This window comes from Amaranthus tricolor, chromosome 9 (genome assembly GCF_026212465.1).
Source record: "Amaranthus tricolor cultivar Red isolate AtriRed21 chromosome 9, ASM2621246v1, whole genome shotgun sequence".
In the NCBI taxonomy this organism is placed as follows: domain Eukaryota; kingdom Viridiplantae; phylum Streptophyta; class Magnoliopsida; order Caryophyllales; family Amaranthaceae; genus Amaranthus; species Amaranthus tricolor.
Window position 1 is genome coordinate 26,260,070 of NC_080055.1, and position 27,180 is coordinate 26,287,249.

General features: G+C 34.5%; 2 protein-coding genes across 3 annotated transcripts; both read right to left on the reverse strand.

Moving 5' to 3' along the window:
* Positions 1–151: 151 nt before the first annotated feature.
* LOC130824275 (uncharacterized) lies at positions 152–10,380 on the reverse strand. 2 transcript variants are annotated; one of them, XM_057689212.1, is made up of 11 exons: positions 10,181–10,380; positions 9,489–9,665; positions 9,344–9,399; positions 8,255–8,320; positions 6,116–6,223; positions 4,723–4,789; positions 4,403–4,487; positions 3,519–3,679; positions 1,607–1,708; positions 1,095–1,317; positions 152–636 (listed from the first exon to the last, which is right to left on the reverse strand). In XM_057689212.1, the coding sequence occupies exons 1-11, from the start codon at positions 10,217–10,219 to the stop codon at positions 503–505; spliced, it is 1,218 nt and encodes a 405-aa protein (XP_057545195.1). In that variant the 5' UTR covers positions 10,220–10,380; the 3' UTR covers positions 152–502. The 2 variants fall into 2 exon arrangements, with proteins under 2 accessions (XP_057545195.1, XP_057545196.1); XM_057689213.1 differs by having other exon boundaries at positions 9,489–9,638; positions 10,181–10,378.
* A 1,260-nt stretch (positions 10,381–11,640) lies between these two features.
* LOC130824274 (cullin-4-like) lies at positions 11,641–25,340 on the reverse strand. The gene is made up of 17 exons (XM_057689211.1): positions 24,240–25,340; positions 21,047–21,162; positions 20,600–20,946; positions 18,656–18,836; positions 18,064–18,186; positions 17,689–17,976; positions 17,076–17,201; positions 16,830–16,931; positions 16,693–16,746; positions 14,443–14,549; positions 14,247–14,307; positions 14,039–14,170; positions 13,794–13,931; positions 13,629–13,709; positions 12,583–12,663; positions 12,391–12,471; positions 11,641–12,112 (listed from the first exon to the last, which is right to left on the reverse strand). The coding sequence occupies exons 1-17, from the start codon at positions 24,541–24,543 to the stop codon at positions 11,999–12,001; spliced, it is 2,436 nt and encodes an 811-aa protein (XP_057545194.1). The 5' UTR covers positions 24,544–25,340; the 3' UTR covers positions 11,641–11,998.
* Between the last annotated feature and the right edge of the window lie 1,840 nt (positions 25,341–27,180).

Sequence of the window (27,180 nt, forward strand, 5' to 3'; positions counted from 1 at the left end):
TTGCACAGGTCTAGTCATGCCATACTAGAGCATCAAAACTCAATGATTTTGTGAATTGGTGACTTGATCATTAACGTAACCATTAGTCACTTAAGGAAGTATGAGATAATCCATAAAGAATGAAAACGAAGATTTTTCCGAAACCAATCTGGGTAGCTAGGAGCAAAAGATGTCGCTCAATTTGAATCATGATTCATCTACATCAAAAGAATTTCCAACATTTAAAAAAAAAATTGAAAGCTTGATGAATACAATCGACAACGCCATGAAATGAAAAACATAAACATTATTATTGGTCTAAAGTAAGAGCGACTGATCAGGCCAACTTGCAAATTAGGGCTCGACATGTGTAATAAAACTCCGCTGAATTTCAATTTAAGCTATTTTCTTCTAAGGAAGTGAGTCAAGCTGCCATAAACTCAAGCTTGACTCATACCTACTCTCGGAAACTTAATTTGATACCTGACTTGCAACAAAATCAAAACTTTTGAAGCAGTTGCTTTCATTGGAGGATGTGACTACCGTAATCTTCATTGAATTTCTCATAACGATGTGCGTGAAGATGAGCAGATGGCCGGGTGTTCTTCAATGCCAGCTCTATATCTCCAAGTTCTATTGGTCCAACAGGAGGCAATTCTGTGTGAATAAGAAATTAGCAGTAATAATGAGCATATGAAAACACCAAGTTCCGTACAGAGACATGTAATTATGCTTACAGTGGAATTAAGAGTAACCATTTTACGGGAAAAAAGAAGCAAGAAACTAACATTCCAAAAAACATAAGCAAGAAGAAACTAGAACAAATTCCCTTCACGTAATCGGGCTTTAGAATTGATTCAGTGCCTTTCTTTCACAAAATGTGGAAAACAATGAGATTCAAAGTTCTCATTTTTATAGCATAGAATTCTCTGAGCTTCTCTTTGTTTCAAAAGACAAACAAATTCATCCAGTAGAATAATTTTAATGTTCTAAATTAAAAGAAATCAGACGTGATGTTTATGAACTGTGATGGAAATGTAATGGAAAGGGAATACATAAAAAGAGATGAGTAATATGTGAAGCAATCTAACCCAGTTTATGAACAAAGGACATACCATCCTCGGGAATAACTTCCTGTTTTTGTTCAAGCACCGACACCAATCGTCTAACTGGCTGCATGGCAGCCTCTTTGCACACCAATCTTATATCAGAACCAGAGTATCCTTCCGTTTTTTCTACCAGTACATCATATGGAACTTGATTGTCACCAGTTGCCGATGGAAGAAGTTCTTCAAACATGGCTCGCCTTGCCTCAGGGTCAGGAAGGGGCACAAGTATCTTTACCATTTCTGTCAAGGAAGCCCACTACTAAAAGTTTTGCATTTAGTAACTTTATATTTTAAAGAAGACAATAACCAGGTATTTCTTTGAGTAAAAATGATTTAAAATATAAAAAACAAACAATTATGCAGACTAGTACATGAATATCCCAACTTCAGCGTGTCTGCCATCTCAGTTTCAGACTCACTTTTGTAACTAAGCAGCGATAGTACATTTTAAAAGTAGTAATTTGCAATAATAATTGCTGAAACAACAAATCAAATACATTTGAATCAATAGAGGATACTCGCTTCTCAAGTCGGCGGAGCATAGCTGCATCAAGTTCCCAAGGGAGGTTTGTTGCAGCCAAGACAAAAACTAGCTCATTACTCCTGCTTAAGCCATCCATCTGCAAACACATCCAGTTTTTTTTATAGATTTTCAAAATGAGGAAAGTGCATCCATGCAAAATGAAGAAATAATGCCATGCATCCACAATGCACATGCCTAAGGATAGTTGTGTTGTGTCAAGTGTGACCAGAAGCTTGTTCATCAAGAGGTATTTCAAAGGAAGACTACAATTAAGAGACTATCAGTTATCACAGGACAGGAAAAAAGATACAGTCGATCTGGAATAAATAGTTAGTCACAGAAATCCCTTGCAATTCCGTAGCAACGCATGTCACGATTCAAAAGGACTCATGTAGAGTAGAAGGCTACTAAATCTCAAGGTGGTATGTGGCCCAGCCAACCTCTTGCTCAAGCTACATAAATCTTGCATGAACAAACTTGATACATTGTTTAATCACTCATTTGATGAACGTCTTTCTTCGTACTACATATCCCAAGTTCCTAAATCCTCAGTCCTGGTTTGTAAAGCTAAAACTTGGCATGACCACATAAGAAGTTAGACATCCATGAGAAGGGTTACCATAATCATAACAGCCCCTACCAACTCCAATCTAGGTCAATTGACCTTAATGAGGAATCATTTTCATATCATATGGTCAAATGTTTTCGAATTTGTTTAATCTGGGCAGAGAAGAGGCGAAGTGATGACAGACAAAAACGGGCAAAAGTTAAGGACAAACAAAAAACATCAGAGTAGGAGGGGAATGAATTTGTAAAGGAGAAAAATATCAGAGTAGGACAAACATAAATGCAAACCTTGCACATAAATTTTCTAGCTACACTATATTTTCATTGTCATTCCCATCATTTAATACCAATAATTATATGAACTGTAAAAGCTTTTCAGATGTGCATTTGTTTAGGGCGATTTTAATGATAAGAAAATAAAGATAAAGAACATAAGACAATGAGAAGCTAACCAAAGAAAGAAGGGTCAATAATCAGCCCATGGAAGGGATTCAAGGTATCCCATGAAAGGGAAGCATGTCCAATAGCATGCTTTATAAACGAAGAAATTGTTTCGTGACTTCGTCTAAATAAGAAAGCCAAATATGGTAAGTACATTAATTCCTAAGAACTCAATAAAGTTAGTAACTTCTTTGCAAAAGTGAGTAGTGAGACTTGAGGGTTACGATAGACTTTATTTGGATAAAAAAAATAAGTAGGGCAAAGGTTTAAACTCTTGACTTCTTAGTTATTAAAAAACAAACTATACCATAAGCCAAACATTATTATACTTTTTGTAAAGGTGTTATTAAATATATATCATATTAGTAAAAAAAGTTCGGGGGGAATAGATGTTTCGCCTTCACCCTCAGCACTTTTGATTTACTACAACAGAAAAAAGTCATTTTATTAGTTTGTAATGAGAGAACAAGGGGAAAAAAAACAAGTGGAAGGAAGAAATGTGTGGATGAGATGAGCAAAGAAACCTTTGACCTTCAATAGTTGGGTTAAAATGAATAATGAAACAATAGTTAAATTACCACACTTAGGTTTATTGTCTAATTTAAGCAAGCGAGAAACAGGATGGACTAATAATATAATTTTTCCTTTCAAAAATGATTCTTCTCTTATCAATTGTTCCAAATAACAGGAAAATATTACAAGCGAAAACCACACGATAACAAATTAATATACTGGGAAGGCACAACCAAAACGAATTTTTTTTTAAAAGCAACTATCAGCTGCCTAAAATCATAAGATGGCTAGCAAAGATAAGTTGCCGCTTTAAAATTTGTGGTGCATATAGCTTGATTGAAGAAATATATGGATTAAACAAGGTTGGAACTTGGAAAGAAATATACCTGTATGAGGAGCTCAGTCTTTAAACGCCTACTAGCTTCATGCTCACTACGTGCTTCACCACGATGACTAATAACTGAATCGATCTCATCTATAAAAACAGTGGATGGTGCATGATGCCTGGCTAGCTCAAAAAGTACTTTCACTAATTTCTCTGAGTCACCTGCGATACATAAACCGCGAAGATGAAATCAATATATAGTGGACACACAATGATACATGTCAAGCAGAAAACATAAATACATCATACCTCAGGCATCTTCCATTCTAGAATTTAGTTTTTACAAAGAAAATTTTGCTAAGATCCACTAATTATAAGCTCATTCTGACCCAAGACATAGTCGTTTTAGCTAATTACTATTCATCCAAAATATTCGAGAATCCCCAATGAGGGTCTTAGCTCTCAAAAAAAGACATGCTCATCTTACCCATATAAGTGTGTAATCTTAGCTCATATCTCAACAAAATTCTTGGAAATCTAGACTCATACTTAAAACGTTTGAGCTTTTATAAGCGACATCATTGCAGGACAAAACATAAACAAAAGTTTATTCAGATTTTTTTGCCTTCATAGTGACATACTGACATCATTGAGAGAAAAGTTTGAAAAGTTTCTATTAGTCGAACGGGTGAATTGTAAAACTTGAAATTTAAGCAAGAATCTCAATAAAAATATAGCATTATTGATGTTTAGCATCTACAATATAGATGCAATACTAAGGTCGATATAATAATATAAATTATTGCATAACCTCAATACAAAATTTAAAGTTACTGTATATCACAAATCCCATTTTGATAAATTTTTACTACCTAAACAATGCATGACAATGGCCAAAATGAGTTGAGGGAACAATTAGACCAATAAGCCGAAAAAGAAACATACCCCTCCACTTGCTGACAACAGATGATGCTGAAATGTTGAAAAAAGTGGTATTGCACTCTGTGGCAACAGCCTTCGCCAGCATTGTCTACCACATTCAGCATAGCAGAAAAAAAATAAATCAGTTTATAGACAATTATTCAGAGAAAAGTAAGTGAAGTGAGATGAGAAAAGGACACAATTACATTTCATAACTAGAATGACAACTAGTACTGCACAGTCAAAATATTTGGATTAAACAGTAGCACTCAGAGGTCAGAAGACTATGGACACATAGTAAAATAAAGTTGACTGAAAAAACAAATAATTCATGAATTACTTACTTTTCCTGTTCCTGGAGGACCAAACAGGAGTATACCTTTCCATGGGGATAGCAATCCAGTGAAGTACCTTGAAACAAGCCAAGAAGCATCAGCATTTAAGAAATAAATGAGACAAAAAATATATTAGATCTAGGACAAACACAAGTGCAATGCATTTTAATTACTGGAGCAATGACAGCAAAACAAAGCAGCATACTGCTGCTTATTTATTTGAACAGTATAAACCTTATAGAATCAACAATTTCTAGAAAATTCTATAATAGAGGCAATTTACTATCCAATATCCACGGTCTTCAAACAATATCTTCAGTGTGGGTACAGTTAAAGACTCCAGCTCAGCATGTTTTATAGTCCCTAAATGGATTTCCTCTATAGCAAGACACCTATATAGAAACTAATGATTAGGGTACAAAGAAGCTTCTACTTAAATAAGCTTGAAACTGATGGGTAACTAAGCATATGCATTCGGTTGCGATATAAAAACAGCCAACATCTGTCATAATCAAAAGGCAACACTTCAAACCCACTTTAAAAAAACTTGTATAAATAACTTCTATGTCTGATATTATTTTTTAAAAAAACAAAGACATACAGAAATTTTGGACATTGAATTGCAAATTTTGACCCCCATAATTAATAGCAGACTAACATATTGCAATATTGCCCTGATTTAAAAACAATATCAGAGAGTAAAAACAAGCTTTTTCAGGAGTTAAATACAAAGCCTTGATCCCAAATATGGGATCGACTGCGTGAACCAAAACAAATCAACATGAGAGATCGTTGCTAACAGTAACTATACTTCATTCGGTTCTTTCAAAACATATATCAACAAGAACCAACAAAACAATTTTTTTAAAAAAATATTAAAAGAAAATATTCTAAAAATAAAAAAATAGCCACATAAAAAATCAGGAAATGAGGAGAATTTATGTAAACGATCATTTAGACTAGAATATAAGATTTTGTAGCCAGCCTCGTTCTATGGGATTAAGACTTTGGCTTGTACTCACGTGATTCATAGCATGGTTGGCATAGATGAGTAATGACATCAATCCTTGTTACATGAGATATAAAAGAGTCAACATAAGTTCAGCATCAAGTGGCGAATATTAGACACATATATTATAGGTTATGAGTGGCAAATTCAGACAATGTACACAGGAAGCAAGTCTGAAAAGCGTGATTTGAATCAACTAAAATTCAATAGATATCATAGAAGTTTCAAAGCATTCCACATTGACTTTTTAAGAGAAAATGGGTAAAAGTGTGTTGTGTTTTCATAGGTTCATACAAGTTCCTATCAATAGTTTCAGGCAGCTAGGAAATAACTTCACAGCCAGAAATAAAAGGGAACTTATTACGATTTCCCTTTCGCCAATTCATGACATACTTTGGATATTTGATAGGCATGACGACAGCTTCTTTAAGTAGGCGCTTAGCTGTCTCAAGACCCTTTATGTTCTCCCACTTGACATCTTGGCTTCCTCGGATTATATCTCTGCTCAGAAAAAAAAGCAAGTACATCAGTAGCTTTGACCCACAGAATGTAAAGATGATTGAAATTGAATGAATGAAAGAAGAATAATTGTGAAAGATAGCACTGTTGTTTTAAGAGATCCTGAATGTTAACTTTTTATAGTGCATATATATACGGAAGACATAAGAACAAGACATTATCCATCAAATACTCTAATTTTTCTTAAGAGCGTATGTGATGCAATTTAGAATAATTTATTTATTTTGGATTTATTGTTTTTTATTATTTTCACGAACATGTATAATTCATATAAACTGTGATGAGTTAGATGAAAAAGTGTTTTTGGAATGCTTGTTAGAATTTTTGAAATCGAGAATGACTTCAAATTCAACATGGGGTATTATATTATCCCTTCTTATTTTTCGCATTGGGACCAAAAATAAATGAGACGGCCCTGGTCCCGGAGGTAGAGTATGAACAGATACCCAATTGCAACAACTTGTGATTTCATGTGTGGTATCTTTATAAAGGACTTGTTAATTTCGTGATGAAGATCATGCTATCTAACAACATTTAAAGGGTCCATGAGATCTTATAAAATAATAAATGAGATATCAATTAGACTAACTCCATAAAATTTAATTGTAGAATGTTTAAGATCCTTAATGTTTTTTTACTCTCTGAGAAACTTTGATTGGTAGATGATTATTTTTTTATTTTTTTCATTTTCAGCATCAAAGCATTATTTTGTAGAAGTTGCACTATGGTGAATATGTAAAAGGCAAAGAAAAAAACTAACAATAAATCTCTAGTTAGTCTTTACAGCATATGGATATACTTCATCCTAGAAGTTGAGATAAAATTTAACATGCTGCTTGGGGTAATTGGATGGAGAAAGCGTTTTGAGAAACTTTCTTGAAGTTAATAGGGTATCCTACTTTTAAGATTAGTCTTTAAGTTAGGATATATAATCTAGAAAAACTAATAGCAACTGAACTGAAAGCAACTGAATTGAATTGAATAAACAGAGCAAAAGTGATGGCCTCATCCCGGTTGGTCGATTAATAGAGATGAGCTGAAGTGAACTTGTTGGCAATTAGAAGAATAGGCACTTAGCGAGAATGACTTTCCCCACGTGGTTTTTTCATGCTTATCCCTCCAAATTTACCCTTAGTATAGTATTAATAGACTCAATTAAATGATTAAATTTGAGTAGTAGTAGAAATTGTAGATTTTAGTTGAATTTGGAGCTTGGACAACTACTACCCTAGTCCCCAGTTAACTAATGTTAGGTAAAATCCTATAAATATCGATGCATATCAATAGTTGAAATTCAAATTCAAGATTATGAAAACTTAAAAAAGTATACGCTTGTTTGCAATGTTATACTAGTTCGATTAAGTTTTCTTTTCAGAAGTGCTTAATGAGGTTTATCACTAATATTTTGTAGCGTTGGAATACTTTGCTGGTTTCAAAACATTCAAATTTATTGCTTTTGAGAGAATTGTGTGAATTCTAGTTCAATCAGAAAACATTGTTAGTACTAGTGTTCAACTAGAAATATCCTTCAAATATTAACTTTCGAGTGTATCTGTTGATTATCCCATATGTGAATAAATTATCGCTGAATAGTTCCCTGCATTAGCAAATCTATTCACAATTGGGATATTATAAATAATAAAAAAATATAATAAACAATGTAGGTTCGAGATAGTTTTCAACATTAGCTCAATCTCTTGAAAGCATAAAAGGGAGATATAGGAAAGTATTTTGACTTTTTTAAAAAACAAATTTGAAATTAAAATTTTAATGATTTTGAAATCATGGAATTGTTGAGGTTGAGGTTTAGGTTTTATGTTTTGGTGAACTTGGCATGAACCTTTTTAGAGGTTCCTGCTTTAGTAATATGTGTAGTTAGTAAATTTCTAAAAGTCATTCGACTACAGCCATCAAGTCAAGGTAATGCATCGAAAATCCTTATTCTTTGTTAGGTTATTTGATAAAAGTATTACAAAAACGAGGATAAACTTAAAAATCCAATTGAAATGCTACCTGCATAGACTTTCCGCTAAGTTACGTGTTTCAACATCTTCAAATGAAGGCAGCATGGGCTTGTTCCTGGAAGAAAAAAAAGATAAATTGGGAGCATTATAAAATCATGTATTTCTGGACAAGTTAATGAAATAAAGTGCATAAAAGCATCATTTACACAAATCTTGGAGATACATGCATGAAATGCTTAGATAAGAGCAGCGCAGGTAGAGTTAAGAACTTTGGAATAAACTGCATAAGATACCAAGGGAATCAAGCACCTCTTTACAAATTTGAAAGATTCTGCTCTTAAAATTTTGCTTCATATGAGGTTTATCTGTAGACAAAAAGTCAAGAGGATAACTTCATAGAGGAAATAGTCAACCCCTATAAACAATCATTTCTTAAAAGTTTCATTACCTCCCTCTTTAATTCTGTTGTTGGATTCACTTTTAACTCTATTGCTGTGGAAATATAGTGGGATTAGAGACACCTTTTTGAAAGAGTTTAGAAGGAGATGGAAGGATAAATCCTGGTAGCTTTAATATTCACTCATATGGGCTAATTACTCCTAAAATAAGTCATTGGGACCTCATTGGCTTAATTCGTAAAACTATTCACCTCAAAACGAAGCGATTTAAATACTAAGACTTGGCCTATGCCACCTAAGGGAGTAAATTAAAAAATTAATTAGAACTTCTGATGCTTCAAACAATTATTCTCCTAAATAACTAAATCAAGCATAATTAGGTTCCACCACAACCATTTCTAAAAAAAAGGTTCTGCTTAAGCCATAAAATAATAGTAAACAAATTCTAAACTCATAAATCTAATCTAAAGAGATCAAAGAGTTGCCTTTTCCTTGAATCAATTGTGCCTAGTAGTAAGCCTAACAGCTAAACTAAGCCTAATAAGAATAAATTCACCCTTTTCTAGTTCAAAATATCTCAGCAAAACATATTAGATTGTAAATTAGCATGTTTTCATAAACTAATGGACTAAACAACTTTAAATCCAGCATCAAATAAGGTTGGCTAGACACCACAATTGGTTGTACATCAACCAATAAAACATTGTAGTATAATATATCAAATAAGCAGCATATCTTACACAACATCACCAGCCCCATTCGCGGAACCTTCATTTGAGTGAGCCCCATTTCTACCCTGTCATGATAAACAAACAAACAAAAAAATATGAAAATAAGTATAAACAAAAGCTCCAAATAAACACTAATAAGAAACATGAATTTAACCTGATTCCTATACTGCTCATAAACAGCAAATTCACGCTTTCTTCCTCCATTCTCAGTCGAAGAAGTTCCATTCGCTACACCATTGCTGTGATTTCCGTTTCCCGTTCCAGCAATCTCCTCTTCCGGCTTCGGCTCCTTCTTCCTTCCAAACTTCGCATCATAAAAAAACTTAAAATCCTAGTGAAAAATCCCAAATTCTCAAAGATTCAAGCATTAATAAAAGATTGAATGCAACTACATCAGTTCAGTTCTACGTTTGACGTTTTTGCATTCAACGATTGATGATCGTCATTAAACAGAAACATCACGGTAAAAAAGCAGCAGTACACTAAGATCAGAATTGCAAAATTAAGTAATGAAATGAAACACAAATCGTATAAAATCTTTTGAATAATCACATATGTAAACTTGTAATCCTGGTATTAAAAAAAACAAAATTTCAGAAATTCAAGCATCATTGAAAGATTGTATGCAACTACATTAGTTCAGTTCAACGTTTGACATTTCTGTTGATCGATTCATGATCGTCAACACACAGAAACATCATAGTAAAAAAGGTAGCAATACAATGAGATCAAATAGCAAAATTAAGTAATGAAACTTGACACAAATCAAATTAAATCGTTGAATAATCACAGATATTTAGTAAAATAAGAATTAAACATGTAAAAATGCTTCGAATGGAGAATAACCTGGAAGCTCCAACGAGTGAGAAATGGTTCGTCAGACATGGAAGATTGCAGAGAGAGGCGACAGATAGAAGGGCGGAGATTGTTAATGAGATCTCCGATTTCTTCTTTGAACTGTCCTCCGCAGAGTTCTACTGCGGTATTTGAATGCTAGGCCACTATAGTCAGGATTACAACTGTGAACTGGAACGTGGGAAGATTATTTTAATGTAGATATGAAATAGAATCACAATAACGAGAGGAGCTACTCGTGTCAATATTCTCTCTCGGTGGACAAGACCAACTTAAAACAAGAAGTTTATATGTTAGTTATTATATTAGTCAGATTGTTGGAGTATTCAATTTAGGTAAGTAGAACGTCTTACGGTAAGACTATATATTTTAATCAACAAAATAAGCGTTTTAATGCCAAAGTTGAGGTTAAATATTTGTTTAAGATTTGTTAGTTGTTATCAACAGCGAACAAACATTGTCTTCTTTTTGTTCGATGTTAGTAACAGCAAACAAAGTCATGGTAAACTTCTTTTCTCTTATTTGCTGTTATTACCCTAATTTAAGACTCGGACACGAAGACGCTTCTTTTTGAAAATTAAAACTTTCAGAAGTTTATTTTGAAAATTTCAAATGAATTTATTTTTTTCAAATTTCTAAATTAGAGTGGTCTAAAACGTGATGAATCGAAATTGGGCCTATATTGATGTACACTTGGAGATCGTGGTTTGACAATATAGTCATATTGGTACTTAATAGTGGTGGAGTTTGGTTTAACAATGTATTTAATCACAAGAAATTAATTAATTTTGGTTGTTGGGCATTTGACATAATTACGTTGTGGAGTGCACAAGTAAAAAAGATGACATTGTCTTTAGAGATTGTGTGTAACAAGGGATCATCTACATCGTGCATTCATGAATGTGTGATTGAGGCTTTTGTAGGTATTTTCAACCTTGAAGCATGTGTCATGCCATTTCCGGGCCATCGTCATCGAAGCGAAGCAAAAGCCAATAGCATGGTCAAGCGAGCTTACACAATGACAAACTCGGATCACCAAACTTTTCCAAGCGATTGGGCTGCCTAAGCAACACTATAACATAAATCATTGCACCCATGAAGTATATTAAAAGGATGAAAAAATTTGTAAATGAAAACAAATATATGGTGAAAAGTATATCCCAAAAACTGAAAAAACAAACAAAAACGAAAAAACGGACCGTGAGTGTTATCGTGAATTATAGGTATATGAGGGAAGATGAATGGGCAATATGTTGTTGGATTGAAGGCAAATAGATTAAGGGGAGCCAGAAGTGGAGAGAAAGAGTGAAGGGTACGGTAGAAAATCAAAAAAAACTCAACTCGATATAAGCAAAGCACAACCAACTATTGTGCCTATTCTTCCACGATAAAAGGTCTAAGCAAAGTCGAACTAAACTGAACTGAATAAGATCCAAAATACGCACTTAACAAGTTCGTTTCTGTTCAAAATTGACAGAAAAGTGCAAGGCCCAGTTTCTGCAAAACCCTCATTCATGAATGACATACGATTTCCACTCCGGCTCACAAAATTAACACAAAAATATGTGACGATTCTAACAACTACGTACCCGTTACATTACCACTTCGCTGATATTTTACAATATATTGCTCTTGGCCGGGACAATTTTCTAAAAATTGCAAAAGGATAATATCAATTATGCAAAAAAAGAAAAAGATTACATCTACATATTGAAAATGGAAAAATATGGTAGACCGAAGTAAGTTACTGTACAATATCAGATAAGCAGCCTTCAATCGATAATACCGTAGGCTAAACTGTAAATGCCATTACGCCAAGTAGTTGTATATTTGAGGATTATTCTTGTCTCTCTCCAAATACTCTCTGTCTATAAGGCTCTCGATCCTCTTTTTGAGATCAGCTGGTTTTATGGGAAACTTGAGCTGTTTCACCAAACAAAAACGCAATTCAAAAGCAGATCGAGATGAAATATTAGTGTCAGCATTCAATGCACTCCAACGTCAAAACTATCAGTTTCCTCCGGAACATTCCATGACTCACCGTCACGTGAACGTTTCGGTGTTATACTTCATGATGCAACTAGATGGGTGACATAAACTCGATTCAATACCATAGAAAAATCGATACTTGTATATGGTGCACCTCTACTCCACCCAACCCCCCTTAATGGCCCACCACATCAATCGAGAAGAAATTTTACCTGTTGGAAGAGTTCGGTTATTAGAAGAGTATGACTAAGCACTTTTCGCGTCTTCATAATACGAACTATAGCAGCATCAACCTAATTTTAAATGGTGCAGCGGTTAGTAAAGTTCTGAACTTGGCCGAGAAAACTAACTAGAAATTGCCATCATTTGAAATATTAAGTTGTGAACATTAAATGATATGCAACCTGATATTGACGATCTTGAAATACTCTCTCAGTGGTGCTCGTGTTTTCCTCCACTGTTTCCTTCATCTGGATTGCATTAACCTGCATAATGAAAATATTCATTATTTATCATGTCATACCATCAAACATGATATTCAACGAGATTAAAAAATCAGGTCCTTATAGAGCATGACAAGGCAATATAATCAATGTCCAAATAGCCTGTCAATGAGCTTTGGAAGAAGGTTTGGACTTACCTTTCCTGTACCACTATTTTGGCGTTTCATTTTGTTTTTTGTATCATATATCATATATCATATAACCATAAAAAGAGTAACCCAATTTATCTTTTCAGATGATGGAGCACTAGTTGGGGTTAATCAATAGCTTTCCACATTCAAATAATTCAATTGGGGGTTCATAATTCGCCTTCCCTCAAAGTTGGAGAACATGATCGCTTGAATATCCTAAAAAAGCAAAGTCTGTAGTAACTTGTAAGAGTTTAAAGCTACAACACCCTTCAGTACAAGCTTGAAAATCCTTTACCAAAAAATTCAAAAACAGAGTGCATAAATTCTCTGATTGATTAAAGATTACCTCTGCCAGAATTTGAAGAGGCATATGATTTCATCAAGAGGGGAAACAGAAGAATTTCTAGACAAATTTGGAGCAAGCGCAATACTACATGTAATGTGCTACCTTCTTAAGGTTTTGCACAACGCTTTTTGTAAATGACAGAAATTTAAAGATAAGTTGGATGGTCGTACAATGAAATTTTTCCAAAAAATCCTATAAAAACCATTGTCCTTCAATAAGTATCCCTTTCATTCTCAAATCTTCAAGACAGTCTATGAAGAGCTTTGCTCATACCAAGTCAGCCAAGCAATTTGAAGGAAAACGTCCCCAACATAAAGCCAAAAGGAGCCTAACTCCTAACAACTTTATATATGTCAATGAAGTCAACGACCCAATTTTGAAAAAAATCAAAAGCATCACAAGACTATGTAGCCAAAAATATTTTAATTAGTCATCTCATTTTGTACTTATGATTTAAAATTCTTAAGTACCTTTATACGATAAAGCGGAGCAGTAAATGTCTCATTGAACTCAAACGAGTCATCATCCTCCACATCTCTGCCTTTAGGAACCTGAATTTGTAAATAAAGAGTTAAAAAAATGCATTTAAATTACAGCAAAAGGTCTTGATGACGGAATAGTTGTCAGGATAATACCTTCTGAAGGACACGAACTTTACCACAAGCAAGAGATTGGAGAGTTCTTCGCAGTTCTTTATCCTCAATCCCAGTGGCATCCTTAATATCTTGGAAGCTCAGCTTCTCAGCATCATTAAATAGCATCAAAACTACAGCCTAAAAAATAAGGCACCACTTGAGAATCAGAGGGAAAAACCTTGAATGAATAAAAGCGAAGCCAAAAGATCAACCCTATACCAATGCCTGAAGAGGAAGAAACGAACCTGAAAGAGGGAAACTGCAAGCTCCTTTTTACCCTTCGGGAAGTCTGCTTTCAGAACACAGTGACCCAGTGAATTTTGCCACATTAACCGTCTACCACTGTATTTGCTAAGGTAAAACTCTTTAAATATGTCCTGCACATCAAGCCATAATCAAAACACATGCTAAGGGAGGTTCATGAAAATCCCTGTTTCATAACTTTTCCCTGACCTGGTATACATTCAACTCATGTGGGAGTCGAACATCCATTGGGGGGTATGTTGGCCAGTATCTGCAGCAAGACAGACACAATTTATAAGTTTCCAGATTGTACATGCAAGCATCTAAAAAAGGAAAGAAAAAGACACAGAATCAACTAAACAAAAACATCAAATCCTAAGAGTTCAAAAAAGAGACGAGAATATACCCTGTGGTTAAGACATGGACACTCATCTCGATTCCTGACGGAAGTTTTGTCCGAGCTTGAGATGATTGCTTGAAAGATTCATTTATTTCTTTCGATAATTCAATATCCTACAAACATGCAAGATATATGAACCAAGAAAAAGAGAAATACAGAAGAGCAACCACTCACAATGGGGTGTCTGAGCTAACAGTTGACTTTAAATACGAACAACAATATACAGACTAAAACATATTAAGAGTTCTTCAGGTTCATGTAAGCTTTGACTGTAACAACATATGAGAGGAAACTGGAATTCAGTGACTCTGCAAATGTAAGCTACTGTCATGAAAGACCAAATCTTTATATCCAATCAATTTAAAAACTAAGCTACAAATGCTAATATCAAACACTAAGATGAAAACATGCTAGTATTGGAGAGCAATGAAAAAAATTGGGAATTGCATAGATGTTTTTTTGGTTGAGGTAGTGTATAAGTACAAAACCAGCATTAAATAAGAGTATATGGGAATTAGGGCCTGAGTATAATGTACCTAAGACTAGAGTAATCACAAGTCCAGGTATCTAGAATTTAAGTCTTCACAACAAGGCCAGGATCTAAATGGTAACGTAATAGAATGTCACATTCTACCAGTTTATTAAGAAGTCAATTATTTAATTTTCCTAAACTTCCAAAAGAATTGTAGATAGCAACTTAACATCAACTATTTCATAATGTATAAATTGAGAATAATGGCCAGAACCACATGAACAACAAGATTATATTAGAAGAAGGCCAAGGAATATACAAAAATGCTCTATGCTTGGAGGTTGTACGAAACCAAGGGTCAATGAAGTAATTCCCCCAGACTAAAAAGTACAAATAATAGAGAAGCATTTACTCCAAAAGTATGCTAAGAATTAACAATTGTAGCCTTTGCACAAGTCAGTGCTCTCAGCCTTTCACTCTCCTCTAAGTTATACCATACTGTCTTATTTGCTTCATTTCCTACTCACCTATCTGCTTCTTTCCTCTTCTTTCCTCCATTGCACATGGAGGGGTCTCTACAGCACAAAAGGAAGCAGCAGGTATGCTACATTTGGTGACAAAGAAGCTGGAAAAAATGGCCCCACTCAGCCAATATGCATTAAAAAGGTGGTGGAAAGAAAGATGTAGGGGTGGGCATCACTGACCACACTAACTGCACAAATGGAAGCCTTGGGCACTCAAATGAAGGCACAAGCATCAAGGTTTGAGGCTGCCTTCCAGGTCCACACTGAGACCATTACCAAGAATCAAACCCACCTTCAAGAGCAGATCAAATCCTTGAAGAATGTAGAAGTGGCAATGGGGGAGATAAGCTTGGATTTATTGAAAGCAGGATCAAAGAATCGGCGACCGAATCGCGGTCCACATCGATTAATAGCTGGTCAATCACGACCTAAATAGATTAGATGCGCGACTTGGATCCTTCTTCATCAATCCATACCTGTGCACTGCATATGGGGCAGCAGTAGTGGCGAAGTAGAAGACGATAGGGAAAAGAAATGATGACGCTATGTTACCCCGACAGTATAACGAGGACAAAGATGAATGAGAGAAGTAGTGGCGACCCTCTTGACAGTAGTGAACTGGACTTAGATACTATTATACTAAAACTTTCTCCCACGTAAGATTTATATTCTAGATTAATTATTTTTCTAATCATTATGTAAAGTTTTTACTTAAGATAGAGCTTTCCCATTTTTTTTCTTTCCTTTTTTTACCCTTTTACTAATTATACATTGTTTTTATAGCTTTACATTAGGGGTCAGATTTACACAACAAATGGACTTTAAACCCATGATAAATACCTGGACTTTTATTAATTCACAATGAGTATATAAATAGAACACAAAATATTTTACTTAAATCAGCTGACTTTTTATACTTCCACATGTTATTATTTTCCCATAAAAATAATCGAACCGAAAATGTACCCACATCTAAATTACGTTTTGTAACCCAAAAATCTTAGCCTGCAGTTCTTTTATCCCACTTCAAATTTTGAAAAATTATGAATTTCTCTCTTGACCCGGTTCCCAGACCAGGATCGTGAAAAGATCCTAGTAACACTGGTAGAAACAAGGAGGTCCGAAAGGGGTACAACCCACCAGCATCCGCTCCTTAAGGAAAACACTAACCACTCACTACATATGAAGAAGGGGAAGGCTCACTAACAGAGGTAACACTGAAAGCAATCCTCAAAAATATTAGAAGAATAAGACTCAAACCTTGAACATTCCTTCAAGTTTGTTTGTAAATTGACTACCACACTCAGTTTTGAGCTGCAATGTCAAAAGAAACTCGATAAATTATCAGAGAGATTAGATAGACTTAAATCAACTGGCATTGGCATTGATGAAGTCACCTTTGATATCATTGACTTCTCAGCATCAATTGAAGCACTCTTTCCCAACAAAAGCCTCTTTGCAAGATCCTTCTTGTAAAATGCTTCAAATACATCCTTGCCCTGAATTTTACAGAGCATATAAGATATTGGCCCAGGTCTTGCAAGGCTTAAATTGTTAGCAGAACTAAATAGAAAAACCACAATCATGCAGATACATTAAAATAAATGAGAACCATTGCTAAAACAGAGAGCCACGGAAACTACCTGTATAAATCGAAATAAGACTAAGACTTTATCCAGAGTGCCCTCCAATTCTTCTTCAGATGTTCCCTTATTTCCAGCACGGAGCTTTTCATCAAGAAACTTCGCAATCAGCTCCGCCGAACGGTTCTATTGAATCAAAAAAATCAATCTTTAGTTACATACTCAACGCCAATATACGCAACACATAAAAAACACATCTAGCGAGTAATGAATATGCAGCCACATATTGTATATTCCTTTTCCACATTGTTTGGTGATACCTACAAATTAAGATGTACATGATGTACAATGTCAACTATTGACTACTGCCATATGAATATCCAGTTAAATTTTCAAACTCCAATATTCACCTCTGCGTGGAAGCTCCCCCCAAATTATACCAAATTTGCTTTAAGACTATGCTTTCACAATATATATATATATATATATATATATATATATATATATATATATATATATATATGTTGTTCCTGTTTATAAATCAGTAAAAATTCGCAGGCTTAAGAAAATAAATTGCAACCTCGTTTTGCAATAGCATACCAAACTTCAGAATGACAGAAGCTAAAAGAAATAAAGATCATAACTTGACAAGGAATTGTTTTGGAACCCTAACCTGACGCAGATTAATGAGATATTCAAATGAATCTTTCATAGTATTGCCAAATGATTCATTCTTTGAAAAACTCTCTTCCCATATTTTATCAACTGCTGCCTTGAACTCCAAGAGGCAAGACACCATATCCTTATCTTTCTCTTCATCGATAACGATAGCCTGACCAGTTTTCCGAATGTAAGAACTAATAGCCTGCCTAAGTGACTCAAGGGCATTGACCCTAGAAAACAAATTGTAAATCCTCTGTAGGTCATCAATACGACTTCCATCCATCAACATCATGAAGCCCTGCTCAGGATGACGATACCTCAGTAATAAAAAAACGGAAGTAGGAAAGAAGAAAGCAATATCAATGCCATATTGCAGATGCTATACCTTATCAAGTATTCCAGAAATATGATGTTCAAGGAGCTGCTTTTCAGCCGTTGAGATAAGAGGTTTTCTAGTACTTGCATCTAAGTAAAGAAGACATCGTTCATGTTCTTCATGCAATCTTATCTGCAAGGAAGCATCAATTCAGGTCTTCAACACACACACAAAAGTTAAACAGACAGTCATTAGTAATATAAGAAACCTACTATGGACATGTCTCCCCTCGGAAACTTATTCTCATTTCCAACAAGTTCGGTTCAGTTCACTTTTATTCAAATAAGTTTTGCTCATCAAGTTCAGTTCAGTTCACTAAATTCTTGATGAATTTTGTTAATCAATTCAATTCAGTTTACTTTTGTTCTAATAGGTTTTGCCCATCACTTTCACTGTCCAATTTTCACAACATGAAATAGGTGTGATTAGTTCAGTTTAATTCCAGACTTCAAGTACAGTTCAAAGTTAGTTATGGAGAACAGGTCGTGAGCAACAATATAGTTATTATAAATGCAGCAATGCAGGTCAAAAAAAAAACACTCTGATTCACACGTACTAAAAAGGGAAAACCTAGGATGAGATGCTAAAAGCAAATACATACTTCAACATGCTTCAAGTAATCTGGAACATCCGACTGCTGCATATACTTTGCACCTTCAGCAGCATAAAATTCCTCTGTGCAAGCAAGGAATGGTTTTTCAAAGCTTCCTTGGTAAATTCCAAGAGCAGTAAACATTTTTAAGAGATGATGGAGAAGAGTCCTATCAACAGCTTCACCTAATCTGGAAAACAGCGAGATAAGTGGGAAAAATGAAAACTATAAAAGGGAAAGAACTCCTTTATCTTGACTTGGCATTATGCTCAGATCACGTACAGGTAGTTCAAGAAAAAAATTTGTTTCAGAAAGTACAAATAGAAAACATAAAAGATGGACAAAGAGCATTTTGGCCCTCTAAATTCAAATAATAACAAGGCCAGCCAAATGACAAATATCAAACGACAAAAATAACAAAACATAGCGTTCGGCACATATGTACATTTCAAAAAAGCAGCAAGCAACAGACATTGATACTGTTACCAGCAAGGTCCCAATGAGTTTAAAGAATACAACTACTAGAACAAAGATATAAATTATCAAGAACAAAAATCAAATTGTAGTTTTACCCATCATTCAACATAAAGCTACAAATGAAAAAAATTGGAGGGGGGAAAGTCAATAAAGACGTCCAAAAATTCTATCATACAAAACCATTCATTATTACTGCCAAAAATCGACCTGAACTGTGACCCGAATTGAAGTCGGTCCGCAAATACTAGGTTTTGAACAAAGATATTATGACGCAAACCCAATTTTAATCGAACTAGAACAGCCTAAAAAATATTGCATCAACACCGATCAAACCCAATTTTGACCTAAACAACTCAAAAACCATCGTAGTGTACGCAATAAATGAAAATTTGAGCTTTTCATGGTCACTTTGGTTAGTATGTTTTGAAGTGGATTTGGATAGCAATGCCTAAAAATAAAGATTGTCAAAAAAAATTACGAAATGGTTTCTTACCGAAAACTACCTAGGACACATATTTGGTCAAAAACTACCTACTAAACTATATTTCTTTGTAAAGGAGCACCAACCAACGGCATTCATCTGCTTGACCGTTAAAGTTCCGTTAATTAAATTAAGCTTTGTATTTATTTCCTATCTCCTCTCCACCTCTGCTCCTTCAATCTTTTTCATTACCTGACGCGGTTCCATAAGCACCCAACCTCCACCTTCTCCATCTCCTCCCCTCATTGCAACAATCAAACCAAAATCGCACAAGACTTTTGACTATTCCATCCCAACCTAAATGCAACTGTTAAATCTTATGAATTCCATACGTTAAGATAAAAACTCAAGTAAACCCATTTTTAAATAAATCAAAATCTACTTGTTAATAAAATTGATGGTCTAAAGAAATATGATCAAAATCAGCTACCTGCCCAAAAAAGAGATGAACAACAACCAATTTCCCATTCCTCCCCCCCCCCCCCCCACAAAAAAAATAAAAATTGGGAACTATATCACCTCAACATCGAAAGTCGAAACAGCTACCACCTCAAATGTAGTTCATAGAAAATTTGGTAAAACAATTGTAGACATCATTTTCTGATTGAAACAATCATCTTTATTAAAGACAAAAAGAAGTAAAAAGCTTGAATATAACCATCACACAAACAATAGCATAAACTATGATTCTATGATAACAGACAGCAATACCAACCTTATGAAAGATGTACTTTTTTTCAAAAAATAATGACATGAATAACTATTAATTAAATTATGGAGGAAAGCCAAATTCAGAGTAAAGCCAAATTCCAACACAATATGATTAACAATACAAATATCAAGGTACAAACAATGATCATATTGCAAAGTCAATATGATTAACAATACAAATATCAAGGTACAAACAATGATCATATTGCAAAGTTTAGAGGTCACATTTAGCACTAATTATGAACCAATGGCAATATTGAAGTAAAAATAAATACCTAAATTACCTTTCCTTCTCAATCATTCTCAAAAGGCCAGTAACAATTTTGTGCTCAACTTCAGGACACAAAGAAAGATGTTTATGGAAAAGCTGTAATCCCATGTCCCACAATGATTTAACATTTGGGGTCTGTTTTACGTATGTCCTATCAAGATACAAAGCTATGCCACGAATCATCAGCAATTGGTCACAAAGATCCTGCCAGCATTTCTCAACAAGTGACAGAAAGACCACCAAATCTGGACTTTGGCCAACCAATGAATGCAATACAGCAGAAACATGTGCTTCACATTCCTTCTCAATTCGTTGATAGAGGCTTCCTCCCATTTTGTGCAGGCAAAGGTCATTAACAGCCTACGACATTTAAAAAAAGTAAGCAGAATGCTAGTTTGCATAATATTAAAGACCAAACCCCCCTCACAGGAGGACTACAGAGTTGTGGGTATATATCTACCTGATAAAGTTTCTCCAGGTCACATGAATCAGGCTGCTTCAAGAAAATAGCATTAATGGCTGACTTCAAAGTAGCCCAAGTATCTTCCTCAAAATTAGGAGGTAGTGTGGGCTTAGCTGATCATAATTAGCAAAGACGAACGAAGACAAAACAACATTCAGGATAGATGCATACTTGATAGATCAAATTATGCACTTTTTTTAGCAAATACCAATGAAAAACACCCCCAATGAAAGTACAATAACCAGCAGTTTTGCTTCCAAATACAGTAAGCTAGAGGCAGTCTAAACTCTGATATTAATACAGATTACAGCCACATGTATATGGAAACGCGATTTGAAAAATTTTGTGAACACACGGTGCTTAGCAGCCAGACTTTTTAAAACATATATAGCATTGCCAAACTAATTGAACTTGAAAAAACTCACACAAGATAGTTAAAATTTCCCCTACATCTACTAACAAACCTTAAGTGAAACAAGAAATAACAATCTATAAAGTTTTATTCCTCTTCCATTATCAGAACAAACAACCAGCAAGCATTTTTCTTTAACTACATTAGTCCTCAAAACACTAATCATGGCTAAGCACATATTAGTCAACTTTATTTCAGGTGCCTCTTCTTTGGCCTTTTTTCTGCTCCGCAACATCATGAAGTAAGATGATCCAAAGTTCGGTAATTCTCTATGTTCACTGTGAAGCAGTCACTCAGAGTCCTATTCAGAAACTCACACATTACCTCCAAGTGCGACATGATTCATTAAATGCCTACAAGACATTTCAGCAGTAGCAACATAACAAGTTTAATCCATGCATACCATCATTCCTCTTCTAGTTCTAGCATGACATAAATGAAAACCTTTGATGTCAAAATTAGCCTTACCAAATAATATCTACAGACTGTGGCTATTCTGGCTAAGGATTGGGAACTATCTTTTGAAGGTTTTGTTCTTAGAAGAAATCTTTTTTAGCGGTTTTTCTCACTCTACATTAAGTAGAAAAAGGTTTCCGAATAGAAGGACATTCGTTATTAGCGTAAGTTATGCCATTGTAAACCAATCAAGTAATTTTAGAATTCTCGTAATGAATGACTTATTCCCATCCAAATTTCTTTTAATTTGAGTGGTAGTATATACTAGTATTTCCCCTTCCTATCCCCTAGAAGTAGAAAGAAGCTTCCTTAATGCATTAGTGATACTATTAGCTAGTGTTTGATTAGAACATATTCCTCCAAAAGCTCTACTTCTACTTGGACAGAGCATATTAAGGCCGATATATGTAAGTTTAAGGCGTTACGGTATATGCTCTGTTCAAGTTGGATTTGTCATGTTGTACAGAGCAAAGAAGAGTTCCTTGCACTACTAAAAGGCTTGAGCGCAGGGAAGTGTACTCGTGAATGATGTAATCATGGAAATCATTTGTCTAACATGAACATTCCTTGCAAGTGAATTGTTCTCAAATCGAAAATATGAGTTTCATGATTATATTAAGCCCCGTGAAGTCAAGTTCAACTCAACTAAAAAGTTTCAATTAAAGATAACCTTGATTAGCTCTAGAAGCTTATATACGTTTCAACGTGTTACCATGAGTTTACTAATTAACTTGCCCGTAGTATCTTTCTACACATATCACATCATAATTGTAGTTCCTATATGTTATTTTGTAATTTAACTATATAGAGATTAGAGACTACTACCAGTTTGTAAAAATCCATGTTAAGGGAACTTCTCCCCCACCCTAGATTCTTCTGTCCCTTGTGTGTTTTTAATATATGGAGGGCTTTAGATCTAGAAATTTGAATGTGGCCCAAATCAAAACAATGATAAACCAAGGTACACCTTTTATAATTGTTTAACCCTAAAAATGAGTGCCTCATTCCAGTTTTAATGTGGTGAAGATTCCATGAGCCAATTTCAATGTTATGAGATAAGATTGTCACAAAAAAGCTATATCCTGGTGATTTCATCCTTGTTACACAGAACAATTAAGCATTTCTCGCCGGTTGATGGAATTTGGAAGTCATTAAGCCCACCCTAATATCATCTTTCTGCTTCAACTAACATGTTCTACATAGTTCCCATCACTTTGAAACCAGGAAAAATGGACAATAAACAAAAAAACAACCACACAAGCCTAGGTTGAGGACTAATTAACTCACTAACACTATGGTTTCCAACAACTAAATGCTACCCTTAGTTTACAAAGGAGCGATGTTTCTTAAGCAGCTAACGGTCTCCAAAGCCTGGGCTTTAGGCGGCAAGTGAAGGCACTAGTCTTTGGGTGTTAGGGGCCCGAGAAAAAAAAAGCCGAAAAAAATATAAATTATAAACCCCCAAAAACTAATATTAGAACTTCAGAAGATGAAGAAAAGAAGAGAACGTTATTGGTGGGTGCCTACACCAAGTGGGCTTGTTCTAAAGCTAAGACCAAAAGGTGTTCTATAGCACACTCAGGCGATGTACGCGTTTTGGGGCAGTCGCCTTAAGAAATCACCTCACCTTGCCTAGCCCGATCAAGATGCTCCGCAAATGGAATGTCCAGGAAGGCTTTTTTTTTTCTTGTCGCAAGACTTGAGCAACCATGATGCTAACTAGTTCACAAATCAAAACAATAACAAAATCAAATAACCCTCAGAGTCCAATCCTAAGGGCTAGAGACTCACATTTTTTAGTTCCTAAAAGAGTGAAAACTTGATTTCATTGGCCCCTCAATGATATTCCCTTATATGATTATAGTACCATTGATACACTCAACTTGAAGTAAATGGGAAACTTTGTATGATATCCAAAATTCAAATCCCCAGGAGCAAACATTTTCAAATAACCAATGAACAAACACCTCAAAAGCCCTAATCGAAAACAATCACAAGCCTCATCATCGTTACTACTAAACAGAAATGTTCTCTACTAAGCTTCAGCATTTAAGTAACAAACCAATGATACAATAGATAATTACCGCCAACAACATATCAATTCAACTTCAAATCAATAACCATACACCCGCCATCAAACCAACAAATGAAAAACAAGAAACCAACCTCATACCCCATTTCAATTAATCATTCAACCACATTAATCCAAAGCGAAACAAAAGAAAGTCATAATTCAGAACAAAAACACAATCAAAATAAGAAATTCAAAAACCCTAAAAAAATCCAAGTAACCCAAAAACAGAAATTGAGAGAAAAATAAACCTTTAACGAGTTTAATAACAAGCTTCTTGGTAGAAGGATTAGGTGGGGTAGCCTTTTTACGAGATAGATTAGCAGCACGAGAATTAGAAGAAGGGGAAACAACAACATCATGAGATTGTTTAAGATCTTCATCGACAATCATGGAAGCAGAATCATCAGAATGAATCCCATTTTTGGAGTCTAGAGACTGAGATTTAGGCTTCTTCATCGCCGGAGAAAATGAAGTACCGGCGGCGTTATGGGTGATACTGACGTTACTGGCGGTGGAAGCGGAAGATGGGCGCTTATGGGTGGGGGGAGACATGAAAGGAGGAAATGGGTGGAAATGGAATGGGGTTTCAGTTGTCTTATTAGCTCAAATGGCTCATTGTTTTGGCTTTGTATTGGGGTTTTGGTAAGAAAGAAGATCTACATATGGACTAGAGGAGGTTCGACAGGTTCCTAGACGCGAGATACACCGACCTGACCGCCTTATCTCACCACGTCGAGACTGACCGTCTTATCTCACCACATTGGGACTACTGTCTGGGTGCATCCTCTACAAAAGTTTGGAAGCCTTCTGTATTGTTGATGGATCGACTATTTTTATTTTCTTTTGTTTATCGGCTTATAATGATAAAAACTTTAACTTTATATTATCTTCTGTGAGTTCTAGTCCTCTCCTGATTTAAAGGAGTTTGAACTTTCATCTTGTCCTTATTAATGACCCTAACTTTTACTTTGATAAGTATTGTTTTATAAATGTATGATAAAGCAAAATTTAGACTAGTATTTTTCTATAAATCATAATAAAATCAGATGATGAAAAATATCATTTCTAACAAGTGCAATAGAACAAGAACAAGGTAACAAAAGCCAAAGGCAAATCAACTTTACCTTGTCGATGTTGAAAATAAGTGGATAGACCAAAAACAAAATTAAAGTTTTTCGGCCATAAAGCATCCTTCCTATAAACAGGGGCGGAAGAAATAATTTCGTGACCTTTGTTATTCAAATGTTTCTGAAATGGGGTCCTTCATAATTAAAATATAATTCTTAAATTTAAATAAAAAATAATTTCCTAAATTTAAATTAAGTTGTTATTAATTAAACTTTCTTCTCTAATGTTAAAATGAAAGAGAAAAAAAGTAATAGATTGATGACTTATAAATTAAACAGTAAAAGTTTGAAGGATTGAAAATTTTAAAAATAAGTTGTTGATTTGTTTTATAAATTATATTAGTGATAATTGATATTTGATGAATGTGTAAATATTGGGTAAGAGAAAATATTTGGAAGGTAAAGAATTGGTTTGGAAAGAGATAAAAAAAAGGAGAGAAAAAATGGATTTTGAACATATAACCATTGATATATTAAGCAAAAGTCCTACCAACTACTCTACTTCAATAGTATGTTATTTAACTTTAATTTTTTAATATGAGGCATTTTAGATTTGGAGGCCTATACAATTAGGCACCTCGCACAGCTTCAAAATCGCCCCTGCCTATAAAGATTTTTCCTAATAAAGCATAGGATCTAAATCTAATATCAACTGAGAAATTACACACTAACGTTGTGGGAGTTAAGATTTTAACCTTCTCATGCTTGGTTTCTAGACCACCAAATCCAATACAAAATCTTATCAAGAACATGTACAACTTTTTAGCTATGTAGTCTGCATCAAATATTATTTGTAACATTCTTAAATTCTAACCGCATTTAAACTTAGAAAAATATATTAAAAATTTTGAGTTTAACCTATAAAAATGTTACGACTTATCAAAATCGAAGTAAGACTAAAAATAATTCCCATAATAACGAGATGGAAGGCAAATACTCAAACTTAAGAATTATCTTAAAACATGTTATCCTCAACTTATTTTTTTAACTTACAAATTATTCTTATTAAAATCAGATTACTTTAGACTAGATAAAACTTATTTAGATGAAATCAAAAAGTTCCATATTGACCAATCCAATCAAATCAAATCAAAGCAAGCCATATTATTATTACTTATATTAATTATTATTAGGAAAAATTGTCTAAAATAATCCAATTTTTGTTCGATTTTCTTAAATAATTCAAATTTTTGATTAACCATTAATAATACCAAATAAGAGAGATGTTTTCCATTAACATTTTAAATTACTTAAAACTTGTTAAACAGATAATTTAGGAAAGAAAAAAATTTTAAGAAATAACCAAAACCCTTTTCCTCCACTGGTGCCACCCTCCTACTCTCCCATCCCACCATCAACAACCCTCTAATCCTCCCTTTGCGCCACCGACTACCCCCACTAAATCTCCCTCAAGGTCGAGTCGATCCCCCACCTTGGCCATTAAAGGGAAAAATTAGAGGAATCCTTTAAAGGATTGAGAAGTTGAAGATAAAGTAGTGTTGTTGTTAGGTTGAAAAGGAAGAGGAGAGAAAAAATGAAGATGAATTCATTAAAGGTTTATGAAGGTTGAAGATGAAGATGAAGCCATTTAAATGGTGTTGTTAGGTTGAAGATAAAGAGGAGAAAGAAAATAAAGATGAAAACATTAAAAGTATAAAGGTTGAAGATGAAGATGAAGGTGAAGGTGAAATTGGTGGCAGACTGGCAGTGGGGGAGGGGGTTGGTGTCAGTAGGGTAGAGGAGTTGTGGTGATCGCAGCAAGGAAGAGGACGTTTGATGGTGGATTGGTGGTAGTAGGGAAGGGGCTGGTTTTGGTTTTAAAAAAAATCAGTTGCGTACATTATTAGGTTCGTTTACCTACTTGGATCTTATAGCATCTTTAATGGTAACCAAAAAAACGTCATCACATTATTTCATAATTTTTCTCTCTCCTAAAAGTTCATCTTTCAACTTAATTTTATTAACAATAAACCCTTTTAAAAGATCATTATCTTAACTCTCTTACTTTTTATCGTTTTTTTTTGAAAACCTCTTACTTTTTATCTACTCTACTATACTCTCT